This window comes from Nicotiana tomentosiformis, chromosome 12 (assembly GCF_000390325.3).
Source record: "Nicotiana tomentosiformis chromosome 12, ASM39032v3, whole genome shotgun sequence".
NCBI lineage: Eukaryota > Viridiplantae > Streptophyta > Magnoliopsida > Solanales > Solanaceae > Nicotiana > Nicotiana tomentosiformis.
In genome coordinates this window covers 13310805-13327098 of record NC_090823.1, presented here as the reverse complement: position 1 = coordinate 13327098, position 16294 = coordinate 13310805, and the positions used below count along the sequence as shown (strand labels likewise).

The 16294-nt window shown below is 39.7% G+C and overlaps 1 protein-coding gene and 2 long non-coding RNA genes across 4 annotated transcripts; all 3 read left to right on the top strand.

Moving 5' to 3' along the window:
• Nucleotides 1-2426: 2426 nt before the first annotated feature.
• On the top strand, nt 2427-3813 carry LOC138903538 (uncharacterized). The gene is made up of 2 exons (XR_011412750.1): nt 2427-2758; nt 3321-3813. It is a non-coding gene; the product is annotated as an uncharacterized lncRNA (long non-coding RNA).
• Nucleotides 3814-9872: 6059 nt separating this feature from the next.
• On the top strand, nt 9873-11212 carry LOC138903558 (uncharacterized). Of its 2 annotated transcripts, none has more exons than XR_011412823.1 (2): nt 9873-10176; nt 10736-11212. It is a non-coding gene; the product is annotated as an uncharacterized lncRNA (long non-coding RNA). The 2 variants fall into 2 exon arrangements; XR_011412822.1 differs by having other exon boundaries at nt 9873-10194.
• Nucleotides 11213-12142: 930 nt separating this feature from the next.
• Nucleotides 12143-15073, top strand: LOC138902260 (uncharacterized). Its single transcript, XM_070190104.1, has 4 exons — nt 12143-12522; nt 13384-13523; nt 13716-14095; nt 14585-15073. The coding sequence occupies exons 1-4, from the start codon at nt 12143-12145 to the stop codon at nt 15071-15073; spliced, it is 1389 nt and encodes a 462-aa protein (XP_070046205.1).
• Nucleotides 15074-16294: the final 1221 nt, after the last annotated feature.

The window sequence follows — 16294 nt, the reverse complement described above, 5'->3', positions numbered from 1 at the left end:
ACAGGGAGTTCTTTCTTTTCACCTTACTTTATTTTTGAATTTATTAAGCATCGGGGACTATGCATTATTTAAGTGTGGGGTGGAGGGAATTCTCCTTGAATTGTATAAATTTTTTTAGTGTTATTATTATTTTTTCTTTTATCACCTTTTAGCTTAGTTTAAGACTAACATAGTCTAATTAGCTAGATTACATAAAAAAAAAGAGGAAAATATTTGCAAGAAAAAGCAAACACAATTGTACAATTTCACCAATCCATCATGAGATCAAGTACCCTCACCACAAGCAAAAGAGTGAATATCAAAGTAGTCCACAAATTTAAATATGGCATTGAACATAAATTAAGGACATCACACAATTGAACAACATTCACTCACTCTCACAAAGAATTCATGTGCATCCCGTGGTCGTATCATAAGCTTGACCGTAGTATACATCTCTACTAATCTAAGCTATCTAAATCTAGGATCAATTAGGACTTTAAGGTTGTAATGTAGGCTAAGGGATGGGTAGGATACATTTAGGAATAGTGACTAACCCTCCTAAGCACTTTAATACACTACACTCACAATTCAAGCGCAATATCTTCTCAACCCATTCACTTGTCATACACCATAACTAACATAGCCCTCTTTTTCATCAAGCACCTCTATGGATTCACTAGCACAAGTGAGAAAGATTAGGAGGTGTGTATCTTTCTACATTATTTGAACTTTTGTTTACTTTTTCTTGCAAAAATTATCCTCTTTTTTTATTTTTAATTTTTTTAATTTTTGTAATCTAGCTAATTAGACTATGTTAGTCTTAAACTAAGCTAAAAGGTGATAAAAGAAAAAAAAATAATAATAACACTAAAATTTTTTATACAATTCAAGGAGTATTCCCTCCACCCCACACTTAAACAATGCATAGTCCCCGATGCTTAATAAATTCAAAAATAAAGTAAGGTGGAAAGAAAGAAGTCCCTGTTAGTCGGAGTTTGCCTCATTAGGATGCCAACCAGCTGCGACAAGAGGCTCATCATCATCTCCTAAGGGTACCAAATCCATTGGTCCTATAACTTCATCATCATTCGCATCCTCATTATCAGATTCCTTGTCAGTGTTTTCATCCTCAGACGGATGAACGAGACTGCCTGGTGCTATGCCCAACATCTCCTTGGAAGAACTGGAGAGATCACTTCGCAATTGCGTGCGCTCCTCATCTGACACCCCAAGCCTGCTCATAATAACATTGAGGGATTTGTAAAGATACCTGTTGAAAGTTTCGTCCCTCTCATTCCTAGCAGCTTGGGTGAGCTTGGATGTGGACTCTAGCATGGATGTGATGTCTAACAATGCTGTGGGTGCCTCCACTACCTTATCATAGCCAGGGTACTCTGGTACCCCACGAGAGAGCATGTATTGTGTCAGGATGTTGCAAAAAAAAATCTTTTGATCCTTCCTCCAAAACGGGTGCGGGTCATCTCCCTAAGCATGAGCTCACCCACATTTATGGGATGCCCGGTCATCAAAATGTAGATCACGCACACTCGAGATTGAGTGCACTCACTATTATGTTCAACGGGCATTAATCTAGCTTGCACAAAGTTTTGCCAAACCTTGGCCGTTTTGTTGAAGTCGAACCAGAGCATTTCAAGGTGAATATTTCCCTTAGTTCGCGTCCATTTTGCATTAGAATCAACACCACAAAGTGTGTGACGTATTGCTTGGTAGCATGGACTTTTGACGAACTTTCGAAGCCTTCTTGGGTTAGCTCTATCAACTCCCAAAAAATGACACAATGCTTCCCTATCCATTGGAATTTCCTTTCCTCTGACCCACGACTCGTCATTGTTCTCGTTCCAGTTGGCATATAACTCTCTTACCATGCTGAGATTTGCCGGGCCCGGACATTCGAGGAGCTTATCCATCTTCTTTTCAATCAATGTAGCAAGTACATCTGGGAAGTTCCGTTCTAAAGCCTTCACATTTATCCCCATTTCAGACACATATCTCCCATATGGAACAAAAGTATCATGCCATTTGATGGCGTCATCCCAAACAAGTTCCACTCGAGGCCGTGGTGGCCTCGTAGACTCGCTAGCCTGTTGCTTTCCCTTGGCTTGTGGGGAAGAGCACTCGCCTTGCTTGCGTTTCTTTAGAGGGGGAGCAGTAGTGGAGGACTTCCCCACCCCTTTTCCTTTAGCGGTATCGTCACGAGCCATAGCAACCTACACATGATAAACACAAAGATGAGAATGAATCAAGAGATGTTGCCTAAGGTCATCGTGAGGGGCAAGATGACCCCACACTTAAAACCTAAGGCTATGTATAATCGAATCATAATATTGATTCAATGTGCACTAGTCATGAAATGGGTATTAAGTTAATTGATTATGAGTATTAAGTTAATTGAGTTAATTGATTACGGTTGGCTTGCCTGACAGTGGTGTCCGGCGCCATCATAGCCTTTTTGAATTTTGGGTCATGACATACATGTAATTTTTTACTGCTTCAAACAATGGCATCTACAACAGTATTAGCTCCCTCTTCTCTTCTCATAATAACAATATTAGTTGTATTTATTCTACAAACTTCCGCTTCCACAGCCCTTTCTACCCGAAAACTACTCCGATCATCAACAAATAATAATATAAATATTACTATCAATTGTTGCTGCAATGAACATGGCAGGGATCCTCGTCCAACCTCCGAGAACACAATTTCAGAGCATACAAGTGGATCAGAAATGGCTGGATCACAAGATGCTTTAATATTTGTTGTCCTTTTTATTCTGGTTTTTATGCTTTCTGGGCAATCCATGTTAGGGAAATCTTTCTCATGAAATTACCCATCAAGTGCTCCTTTTTTTTTTTTTAATTTTTATCAAAACTAAAGTTTTATTATACTTTGGTCTTTCTCTGTTTCTTGTTCTTTTTATCCTAATTGGTTATATATATATATTCGATGATCTACTTGTAAAATACATACTATCAATTTAACAAGGAATCCACATGTTCTGAAACTTCCCTGTAAAATTGAATGATTACTATTTGTGATTTAGGGATCATTCCTCGATCTTGAGAATATTATCTTCCTGTTGCAACAAGAATTGGTTACATCACGTATATATTTTGTTTCACTAGGATTTGTTAGCTTTTTCTTATAAAGTTATAATCAGAAAACACGGGAATATATACTATATCAAAAGCACGGATATTGATAATCGGTTTAATGTATGCATATTTTGATATATACCGCCTCACATTTTGCTCATGTCTCGACGATTTGAGATGTTTAATATGATTATTTGTGCTAAATTTTGGTATTTCTATGTGTAGGGATCATTCAGATGCAATTTGGGACGAAAGGGCGTGAATTGGAGCTAAATCGGGATAAAATCGCAAAAAGTGAGATTTGAGGGCCACAGCCAGCGTGGGGTGCTGGCTGTGGCGCAATTTACAGCAGCCAAAATATTTGAGCGCCAGGGCCAGCGCCCCACGCTGCCCTGGACGCTCAAGAAGGGAAAGTGTCCTTTTTCGACTAGGATTATGTTATTTTGACCCCTAGACGCCCCCAACTCATATAAAAGCCAACCTAAACCTATTTTTGAAGGGAGGACGTGATATAGAGAGAAGTGGGAGGCGCCAAACACTCGGAAGCAAGGATTTGATCAATTCTTCCATCCCTTTCCTAGTACTCATTGGTTTTATGTTTAAAAATATTATTTTTGATGATTGTATGAACATGAGTGGCTAAGAACCCTATTGTTCTAGGGTCATGGGTATACATGAATGTTGATGTTTGAAGTTTAATTTGACGAAGTTGAGTTTATCATATTGGGTTGTTTATTTAATTCTGTTTTTAATTATTTTGCTGAGTAGCTAACAGTGAAATACTATCTACGAATCTAGAGTTGAACTCGAAAGTGGGAACTCTAGATTGCATATAGAATTAAATAGAGCAAGTTCTTAAACCTGGGCATCGGGGAACAGATTCGCAATTAGGATAGACATATACCTAATTGCCTTGCTCGGTTGCAATACAGGAATTGTAAATGCGTTCTTGTTAATCTTAATTCCATAGACATATAGGTATTAAGTTAGCTTAAATAGGCGAGTAAGGACTCGATAGATTCTTATAAGTAATATCAACCCTGTCAATCAACAATCCAGATAAATTAATTAGTTATTTTAAGCTAAGAATGTAACATGATTGTTAGATAACCCGTGACCCTGGAATATTATCTCCTATTGATTATTATTCGAAACTATTTAAGTGTTGTGGTTGATTTCTAGTATTTCATTACTTGATAGTTTTTAAGTAGTATAAGAAAATCATCTATTTTGTAAGAAATAGCTTGAATCGATAAGTTATTTGAGTTTGAATTAGTCAAAAGTTAATCATAAGTCTTCGTGGGAATGATACTTTACTCACTACTCTATTACTTGACGACCATGTATACTTGCGTGAGTGTGTTTGGTCGCAACAAGTTTTTGGCGCCATTGCGAGGGACTTAGAAATTAGCTACTTGACTGAGTTAAGCTTTTATTAGTTATTTGTTCAAGCTTTAATTTTTAGTTTGCCTTGTTTGTGTTAACGCAGGATCTTCTCTTGAATGCGGAGGAGTAGAAGTGCAAACAACCTTCTTCCTTTTGATCCAGAAATTGAACGAACACTTCATAGAGTGAGGAGGGAAGTCGAAACAAGAACTAAAATAGAGGGAGAGTTGGACATTGTAGTTTAACCATAGCCAATAGAGATGGCAGGTAATAAAGAACGTGCGGTGATAGAAGCCGCAAGGCCCAATCTTGCGAATATGACTCAGGCTATTATGAAGCCTGATATCACGGGGCATTTTGAACTCAAACAGTACATGGTACAACTGATTCAGTCCACGGGGCAATATGTGGGTATATCTCATGAAGACCCGCAGAGGCACATTCAGAACTTCTTGGAAATTATGAACACTTACAATTATCCGAACGTTTCCAAGGACTATGTCAGGCTGACACTATTTTCCTTTTCACTGTTCGGAGAAGCTAAGGAATGGTTGCAAAAGGAGCCCGCGAACTCAATCCACACTTGGGATGATCTAGCAAGGAAATTCTTAATCAAGTTTTTCCCCACTAAGAAGCCAAAGTCGTTGAGGAGCCAAATTCTTGACGGACACAAGCAAAGTGTAGAGCAACAACGCCGCCTAAATCCAATCATGAAAGAGGTGGTAAGAAAAGAAGTGATTAAGTGGCTTGATGCAGGTATTGTATTCCCAATCTCTGATAGCAAATGGGTAAGCCCCGTTCAATGTGTGCCTAAGAAAGGGGGGATGACTGTAGTGGTTAATGAAAATAATGACTTAATTCCTACAAGAACTATCACTGGGTGGAGAATTTGCATAGATTATAGAAAATTGAACAATGCCACCCGAAAGAACCACTTTCCCCTCCCTTTCATTGACCAAATGCTTGATAGGTTAGCTGGCCAGGAATACTACTGTTTCCTAGATGGTTATTCGGGGTATAATCAGATTGCTGTAGCCCTAGAGGACCAAGAGAAAACCACATTTACGTGTCCCTATGGTACGTATGCGTTCAAGAGAATGCCCTTTGGTCTCTGTAATGCACCTTCGACTTTTCAAAGGTGTATGATGGCTATTTTTACTGACATGGTTGAAAGATTTTTGGAAGTGTTCATGGATGATTTTTCTGTGTTTGGGTGTTCTTTTGATAATTGTTTAATGAACCTTGATAAAGTGCTTGATAGGTGTGAAGAGACAAACTTGGTACTAAACTGGAAAAAGTGTCATTTCATGGTACGTGAAGGTAGAGTCTTGGGGCACAAGGTGTCAAAAGATGGTCTATAAGTGGATAAAGCAAAGGTGGAAGCGATTGAAAAATTGCCCCCACCGACATCCGTCAAAGGCATTCGTAGTTTCTTGGGCTATGCAGGTTTTTATCGTCGATTCATTAAAGATTTTTCGAAAATTTCTTCTCCGTTATGCAGGCTTCTAGAGAAAGATGTCACCTTCAAGTTTGATGATGCATGTCTGAAAGCATTTGAGGAGCTGGAGGGAAGGTTGGTGACTGCAGCAATTATCATCGCCCCAGATTGGGGACTTCCATATGAGTTGATGTGCGATGCAAGTGACATAGCAATCGGAGCTGTTTTGGGGCAAAGAAGGGATAAAATATTTCACTCCATTTATTATGCGAGCAAAACTATGAATCCAGCTCAGATGAATTATACAGTTACTGAAAAAGAGTTGCTTGCAGTGGTGTGGGCGTTTGACAAGTTCAGATCTTATCTAGTGGGAACCAAAGTTATCGTCTACACAGATCATTCAGCTATCAGATACTTGTTTGAAAAGAAAGATACCAAGCCGAGGCTGATTCGTTGGGTCCTCCTCCTGCAAGAATTTGAATTAGAGATCCGAGATCGAAAAGGGACAGAAAATCAAGTGGCTGATCACTTGTCTAGATTAGAAAGTCGGAACCATGTAGCTGAAGGAGGGTCAATAAAAGAAATATTTCCTGATGAGCAGTTATTAGCAGTCACCTCAGGTGAAGCTCCATGGTATGCGGATTATGTGAATTTTACTGCAAGTGGGGTGACACCACTAGAATTAACACCTGATAATAGAAGAAGATTCTTACATGATGTGAGGCTCTACATGTGGGATGAGCCATTCTTATATAGGCAATGCGCAGATCAGTTGGTGCGAAGGTGTATTTCTGAGGAAGAGATGAATGCAATATTGCATGGCTATCATGCTTCGCCATATGGAGGTCATCACGGTGGGGATAGAACCGCCCAAAAAGTGCTACAATCAGGTTTTTATTGGCCAAAATTATTTAAGGATGCACATGCCTTTGTTAAAAAGTGTGACAGATGCCAAAGAACCGGAACTATCACGAGGAAGCACGAAATGCCTTTGCAAAATATTCTGGCAGTAGAGCTTTTTGATGTTTGGGGGATTGATTTCATGGGACCGTTCCCATATTCTAATGGTCACAGGTACATCTTGGTGGCGGTCGACTATATTTCTAAGTGGGTGGAGGCCATTGCTCTTCCTACTAATGACGCAAAGGTAGTGGTAAGCATTGTAAAGAAGCACATCTTCACGTGCTTTGGGACTCCAAGAGTGTCAATAAGCGACGGAGGAACTCACTTTTGTAACAAATTGCTGAATAATGTTCTTGCAAAGTATGGAGTTAAGCACAAAGTTTCCACTGCCTATCATCCCCAAATGAGCGGTCAAGTAGAAGTTTCAAACAGAGAGGTAAAGCAGATTCTGGAGAAAATAGTAAGTGGAAATAGAAAAGATTGGGCAGGGAAGCTGGATGATGCATTATGGGCATATCGAACTACATACAAGACTCCCATAGGTACTTCTCTGTACAGGTTGGTTTATGGGAAGGTATGCCACTTGCCCGTCGAGCTTGAACATAAAGCTTATTGGGCGATCAAAAAGCTAAATATGGATATAGACTCAGCTGGTGAGAATAGGTTGCTGCAACTCAACGAGCTTGATGAGTTTCGATTGCACGCATATGAAAATGCCAAATTATATAAAGAAAAGACGAAGAGGTGGCATGACAAGCACATTCAACATCGAGAGTTTGAGCCGGGTCAAGAAGTTCTCTTGTTCAATTCAAAGTTGAAGCTATTCCCTGGAAAGCTTAAGTCTCGTTGGGCAGGTCCTTTTGTTGTGGTAAGTGTGAGGCCTCACGGAGCGGTGGAACTGCGTGATACGAGCTCAAGTGGTACCTTCTTGGTAAATGGCCAGAGAATAAAACATTATTGGGGTGATGACATTGCACGTCACAAGACCTCAGTGGACTTGGCAGATGCCTAAACACGTGTTGAGTCATGCCACAACGTTAAATTAGGCGCCCGTTGGGAGGCAACCCAATTTTTACCCCTTTCGAAGCATAGTTTTTTCTTTTATAGGCCATAATTTTTTCTTTGTAGGTTGAAATGGTGTGGAATGTGTGTAATGTATATATTGAGTGCTCGGGTAGTCGGAATTGTTAAAAAAAAAAAAAATAGTGAATTGAGCGCCCAGGCCAACACCCCACGCTGCCTGGGGCGCACTTTGCAGTAGTTCTGAAGCTTCAACGCCAGCCCCAGCGTGGGGCGCTGGGCAGGGGGTTCAAGTAAGTAATTTTTTTTTTTCGTTTTCTTTGTTTAATTAAAAATACCCTACCCAATTACCCATATACACTCACAACCCAACCCATACCCAATTACCCAAACCCATCCCCCACCTAAATTAAAATAGCTAAAACCCAAAAACCCCCATTTTCTCCAAAAACACACGGTTTGGTCTTCTTCTCCCCCTTTCTCTCAAGTTCTCACAATATTCCTTGCTCAATTCCATCTCAAGACTCTAAGGTATGTTCTTCTTCTTATCTTTTTTCTTGTATTTTGGAAGTTCTTAGGGTATTTATAGTCTTCTTTCTCCCCCAATGCTCAAACCCCCTAGGTCTCTTAAACATATTTGGATGTTATTGTGGGTGGAATGATTATATACGAAATTGGTGCAAAAATTTGGTTCTGCAGTTGTGTTTGAAGTAGTAAACTATAATTCCCTCTACTTCATGTAAATTTGGGAGGCCCACCTTCTCCCACCATTGTTGAAATAGAAGAGCAAATTGATGCCCACAAGGTGTTTGCTAAAATGCTTAAGAGAGTAAATTTGAACACCGGTGAAGTCTAAGTAGCCGAGTGTAGTTGTATATGAGTTTGGGCGAAGTGTGGGGTATTTTGGGGGTATTGTATCTTGTTGTAAACTTTTATAAGTTGTAGTTAGTATACTAAAATAGTGTAGTAATATAGACTTTAGCTTTGTTATGCTTGCACCATAGTTAAGTTACGACCATGTTAAACTAATTGAATTTTATGGCATAGGGAAGTCTAAGTACCTATAGCCTTGTGATGACACATTGGTGCACATTGAATCAATATTATGATTCGATTATACATAACCTTAGGTTTTAACGGGCATTAATCTAGCTTGCACGAAGTTTTGCCAAATCTTGGCCGTTTTGTTGAAGTCGAACCGGAGCATTTCAAGGTGAATATTTCCCTTAGTTCGCGTCCATTTTGCATTAGAATCAACGCCACAAAGTGTGTGACGTATTGCTTGGTAGCTTGGACTTTTGACGAACTTTCGAAGCATTCGTGGGTTAGGACTTTCAACTCCCAAAAAATGACACAAGGCTTCCCTATCCATTGGAATTTCCTTTCCTCTGACCCACAACTCATCATTTTTCTCGTTCCAGTTGGCATATAACTCTTTTACCATACTGAGATTTGCGGGGCCCGGACATTCGAGGAGCTTATCCATCTTCTTTTCAATCAATGTAGCAAGTACATCTGGGAAGTTCCGTTCTAAAGCCTTCACATTTATCCCCATTTCAGACACATATCTCCCATATGGAACAAAAGTATCATGCCGTTTGATGGAGCCATCCCGAACAAGTTCTACTCGAGGCCGTGGTGTCCTCGTAGACCCGTTAGCCTGTTGCTTTCCCTTGACTTGTCGGGAAGAGCTCTCGCCTTGCTTGCATTTCTTTGGAGGGGGAGCAGTAGTGGAGGACTTCCCCACCCCTTTTCCTTTAGCGGTATCGTCATGAGCCATAGCAACCTACACAAGATAAACACAATGATGAGAATGAATCAAGAGATGTTGCCTAAGGTCATCGTGAGGGGCAAGATGACCCCACACTTAAAACCTAAGGCTATGTATAATCGAATCATAATATTGATTTAATGAGCACTAGTCATGAAATGGGTATTAAGTTAATTGATTATGGGTATTAAGTTAATTGAGTTAATTGATTATGGTTGGCTTGCCTGATAGTGGTGTCCGGCGCCATCATGGCCTTTTTGAATTTTGGGTCGTGACCTACATGTAATTTTTTACTGCTTCAAACAATGGCAGCTACAACAGTATTAGCTCCCTCTTCTCTTCTCATAATAACAATATTAGTTGTATTTATTCTACAAACTTCCGCTTCCACCGCCCTTTCCACCCGAAAACTACTCCGATCATCAACAAATAATAATATAAATATTACTATCAATTGTTGCTGCAATGAACATGGCAGGGATCCTCGTCCAACCTCCGAGAACACAACTTCAGAGCATACAAGTGGATCAGAAATGGCTGGATCACAAGAGGCTTTAATATTTGTTGTCCTTTTTATTCTGGTTTTTATGCTTTCTGGGCAATCCATGTTAGGGAAATCTTTCTCATGAAATTACCCATCAAGTGCTCCTTTTTTTTTTTTTTTTAATCAAAACTAAAGTTTTATTATACTTTGGTCTTTCTCAGTTTCTTGTTCTTTTTATCCTAATTGGTTATATATATATCTTCGATGATCTACTTGTAAAATACATACTATCAATTTAACAAGGAATCCACATGTTCTGAAACTTCCCTGTAAAATTGAATGATTACTATTTGTGATTTAGGGATCATTCCTCGATCTTGAGAATATTATCTTCCTGTTGCAACAAGAATTGGTTACATCACGTATATATTTTGTTTCATTAGGATTTGTTAGCTTTTTCTTATAAAGTTATAATCAGAAAACACGGGAATATATACTATATCAAAAGCACGGATATTGATAATCGGTTTAATGTATGCATATTTTGATATATACCGCCTCACATTTTGCTCATGTCTCGACGATTTGAAATGTTTAATATGATTATTTGTGCTAAATTTTGGTATTTCTATGTGTAGGGATCATTCGGATGCAATTTGGGACGAAAGGGCGTGAATTGGAGCTAAATCGGGATAAAATCGCAAAAAGTGAGATTTGAGGGCCACAGCCAGTGGCGCAATTTACAGCAGCCAAAATATTTGAGCGCCAGGGCCAGCGCCCCACGCTGCCCTGGACGCTCAAGACGGGAAAGTGTCCTTTTTCGACTAGGATTCTGTTATTTCGACCCCTAGACGCCCCCAACTCATATAAAAGCCAACCTAAACTTATTTTTGAAGGGAGGACGTGATTTAGAGAGAAGTGGGAGGCGCCAAACACTCGGAAGCAAGGATTTGATCAATTCTTCCATCCCTTTCCTAGTACTCATTGGTTTTATGTTTAAAAATATTATTTTTGATGATTGTATGAACATGAGTGGCTAAGAACCCTATTGTTCTAGGGTCATGGGTATACATGAATGTTGATGTTTGAAGTTTAATTTGACGAAGTTGAGTTTATCATATTGGGTTATTTATTTAATTCTGTTTTTAATTATTTTGCTGAGTAGCTAACAGTGAAATACTATCTACGAATCTAGAGTTGAACTCGAAAGTGGGAACTCTAGATTGCATATAGAATTAAATAGAGCAAGTTCTTAAACCTGGGCATCGGGGAACAGATTCGCAATTAGGATAGACATATACCTAATTGCCTTGCTCGGTTGCAATACAGGAATTATAAATGCGTTCTTGTTAATCTTAATTCCATAGACATATAGGTATTAAGTTAGCTTAAATAGGCGAGTAAGGACTCGATAGATTCTTATAAGTAATATCAACCCTGTCAATCAACAATCCAGATAAATTAATTAGTTATTTTAAGCTAAGAATGTAACATGATTGTTAGATAACCCGTGACCCTGGAATATTATCTCCTATTGATTGTTATTCGAAACTATTTAAGTGTTGTGGTTGATTTCTCGTATTTCATTACTTGATAGTTTTTAAGTAGTAAATAAGAAAATCATCTATTTTGTAAGAAATAGCTTGAATCGATAAGTTATTTGAGTTTGAATTAGTCAAAAGTTAATCATAAGTCTTCGTGGGAATGATACTTTACTCACTACTCTATTACTTGACGACCATGTATACTTGCGTGAGTGTGTTTGGTCGCAACAAGTTTTTGGCGCCGTTGCGAGGGACTTAGAAATTAGCTACTTGACTGAGTTAAGCTTTTATTAGTTATTTGTTCAAGCTTTAATTTTTAGTTTGCCTTGTTTGTGTTAACGCAGGATCTTCTCTTGAATGCGGAGGAGTAGAAGTGCAAACAACCTTCTTCCTTTTGATCCAGAAATTGAACGAACACTTCATAGAGTGAGGAGGGAAGTCGAAACAAGAACTAAAATAGAGGGAGAGTTGGACATTGTAGTTTAATCATAGCCAATAGAGATGGCAGGTAATAAAGAACGTGCGGTGATAGAAGTCGCAAGGCCCAATCTTGCGAATATGACTCAGGCTATTATGAAGCCTGATATCACGGGGCATTTTGAACTCAAACTGTACATGGTACAACTGATTCAGTCCACGGGGCAATATGTGGGTATATCTCATGAAGACCCGCAGAGGCACATTCAGAACTTCTTGGAAATTACGAACACTTACAATTATCCGAACGTTTCCAAGGACTATGTCAGGCTGACACTATTTTCCTTTTCACTATTGGGAGAAGCTAAGGAATGGTTGCAAAAGGAGCCCGCGAACTCAATCCACACTTGGGATGATCTAGCAAGGAAATTCTTAATCAAGGTTTTCCCCACTAAGAAGCCAAAGTCGTTGAGGAGCCAAATTCTTGACGGACACAAGCAAAGTGTAGAGCAACAACGCCGCCTAAATCCAATCATGAAAGAGGTGGTAAGAAAAGAAGTGATTAAGTGGCTTGATGCAGGTATTGTATTCCCAATCTCTGATAGCAAATGGGTAAGCCCCGTTCAATGTGTGCCTAAGAAAGGGGGGATGACTGTAGTGGTTAATGAAAATAATGACTTAATTCCTACAAGAACTGTCACTGGGTGGAGAATTTGCATAGATTATAGAAAATTGAACAATGCCACCCGAAAGAACCACTTTCCCCTCCCTTTCATTGACCAAATGCTTGATAGGTTAGCTGGCCAGAAATACTACTGTTTCCTAGATGGTTATTCGGGGTATAATCAGATTGCTATAGCCCCAGAGGACCAAGAGAAAACCACATTTACGTGTCCCTATGGTACGTATGCGTTCAAGAGAATGCCCTTTGGTCTCTGTAATGCACCTTCGACTTTTCAAAGGTGTATGATGGCTATTTTTACTGACATGGTTGAAAGATTTTTGGAAGTGTTCATGGATGATTTTTCTGTGTTTGGGTGTTCTTTTGATAATTGTTTAATGAACCTTGATAAAGTGCTTGCTAGGTGTGAAGAGACAAACTTGGTACTAAACTGGGAAAAGTGCCATTTCATGGTACGTGAAGGTATAGTCTTGGGGCACAAGGTGTCAAAAGATGGTCTACAGGTGGATAAAGCAAAGGTGGAGGCGATTGAAAAATTGCCCCCACCGACATCCGTCAAAGGCATTCGTAGTTTCTTGGGATATGCAGGTTTTTATCGTCGATTCATTAAAGATTTTTCGAAAATTTCTTCTCCGTTATGCAGGCTTCTAGAGAAAGATGTCACCTTCAAGTTTGATGATGCATGTCTGAAAGCATTTGAGGAGCTGGAGGGAAGGTTGGTGACTGCAGCAATTATCATCGCCCCAGATTGGGGACTTCCATATGAGTTGATGTGTGATGCAAGTGACATAGCAATTGGAGCTGTTTTGGGGCAAAGAAGGGATAAAATATTTCACTCCATTTATTATGCGAGCAAAACTATGAATCCAGCTCAGATGAATTATACAGTTACTGAAAAAGAGTTGCTTGCAGTGGTGTGGGTATTTGACAAGTTCAGATCTTATCTAGTGGGAACCAAAGTTATCGTCTACACAGATCATTCAGCTATCAGATACTTGTTTGAAAAGAAAGATGCCAAGTCGAGGCTGATTCGTTGGGTCCTCCTCCTGCAAGAATTTGAATTAGAGATCCGAGATCGAAAAGGGACAGAAAATCAAGTGGCTGATCACTTGTCCAGATTAGAAAGTCGGAACCATGTAGCTGAAGGAGGGTCAATAAAAGAAATATTTCCTGATGAGCAGTTATTAGCAGTCACCTCAGGTGAAGCTCCATGGTATGCGGATTATGTGAATTTTATTGCAAGTGGGGTGACACCACTAGAATTAACACCTGATAATAGAAGAAGATTCTTACATGATGTGAGGCTCTACATGTGGGATGAGCCATTCTTATATAGGCAATGCGCAGATCAGTTGGTGTGAAGGTGTGTTTCTGAGGAAGAGATGAATGCAATATTGCATGGCTATCATGCTTCGCCATATGGAGGTCATCACGGTGGGGATAGAACCGCCCAAAAAGTGCTACAATCAGGTTTTTATTGGCCAAAATTATTTAAGGATGCACATGCCTTTGTTAAAAAGTGTGACAGATGCCAAAGAACCGGAACTATCACGAGGAAGCACGAAATGCCTTTGCAAAATATTCTGGCAGTAGAGCTTTTTGATGTTTGGGGGATTGATTTCATGGGACCGTTCCCATATTCTAATGGTCACAGGTACATCTTGGTGGCGGTCGACTATGTTTCTAAGTGGGTGGAGGCCATTGCTCTTCCTACTAATGACGCAAAGGTAGTGGTAAGCATTATAAAGAAGCACATCTTCACGCGCTTTGGGACTCCAAGAGTTTCAATAAGCGACGGAGAAACTCACTTTTGTAACAAATTGCTGAATAATGTTCTTGCAAAGTATGGAGTTAAGCACAAAGTTTCTACTGCCTATCATCCCCAAACGAGCGGTCAAGTAGAAGTTTCAAACAGAGAGGTAAAGCAGATTCTGGAGAAAATAGTAAGTGAAAATAGAAAAGATTGGGCAGGGAAGCTGGATGATGCATTATGGGCATATCGAACTACATACAAGACTCCCATAGGTACTTCTCCGTACAGGTTGGTTTATGGGAAGGCATGCCACTTGCCCGTCGAGCTTGAACATAAAGCTTATTGGGCGATCAAAAAGCTAAATATGGATATGGACTCAGCTGGTGAGAATAGGTTGCTGCAACTCAACGAGCTTGATGAGTTTCGATTGCACGCATATGAAAATGCCAAATTATATAAAGAAAAGACGAAGAGGTGGCATGACAAGCACATTCAACATCGAGAGTTTGAGCCGGGTCAAGAAGTTCTCTTGTTCAATTCAAAGTTGAAGCTATTCCCTGGAAAGCTTAAGTCTCGTTAGGCAGGTCCTTTTGTTGTGGTAAGTGTGAGGCCTCACGGAGCGGTGGAACTACGTGATACGAGCTCAAGTGGTACCTTCTTGGTAAATGGCCAGAGAATAAAACATTATTGGGGTGATGACATTGCACGTCACAAGACCTCAGTGGACTTGGCAGATGCCTAAACACGTGTTGAGTCATGCCGCAACGTTAAATTAGGCTCCCGTTGGGAGGCAACCCAATTTTTACCCCTTTCGAAGCATAGTTTTTTCTTTTATAGGCCATAATTTTTTCTTTGTAGGTTGAAATGGTGTGGAATGTGTGTAATGTATATATTGAGTGCTCGGGTAGTCGGGATTGTTAAAAAAAAAAAAAAAGTGAATTGAGCGCCCAGGCCAACACCCCACGCTGCCTGGGGCGCACTTTGCAGTAGTTCTGAAGCTTCAACGCCAGCCCCAGCGTGGGGCGTTGGGCAGGGGGTTCAAGTAAGTAATTTTTTTTTTCGTTTTCTTTGTTTAATTAAAAATACCTTACCCAATTACCCATATACACTCAAAACCCAACCCATACCCAATTACCCAAACCCATCCCCCACTTAAATTAAAATAGCTAAAACCCAAAAACCGCCATTTTCTCCAAAAACACACGGTTTGGTCTTCTTCTCCCCCTTTCTCTCAAGTTCTCACAATATTCCTTGCTCAATTCCATCTCAAGACTCTAAGGTATGTTCTTCTTCTTATCTTTTTTCTTGTATTTTGGAAGTTCTTAGGGTATTTGTAGTCTTCTTTCTCCCCCAATCCTCAAACCCCCTAGGTCTCTTAAATATATTTGGATGTTATTATGGGTGGAATGATTATACACGAAATTGGTGCAAAAATTTGGTTGTGCAGTTGTGTTTGAAGTAGTAAACTATAATTCTCTCTACTTCATGTAAATTTGGGAGGCCCACCTTCTCCCACCATTGTTTAAATAAAAGAGCAAATTGATGCCCACAAGGTGTTTGCTAAAATGCTTAAGAGAGTAAATTTGAACACCGGTGAAGTCTAAGTACCCGAGTGTAGTTGTATATGAGTTTGGGCGAAGTGTGGGGTATTTTGGGGGTATTGTATCTTGTTGTAAACTTTTGTAAGTTGTAGTTAGTGTACTAAAATAGTGTAGTAATATAGACTTTAGCTTTGTTATGCTTGCACCATAGTTAAGTTACGACCATGTTAGACTAATTGAATTTTATGGCATAGGGAAGT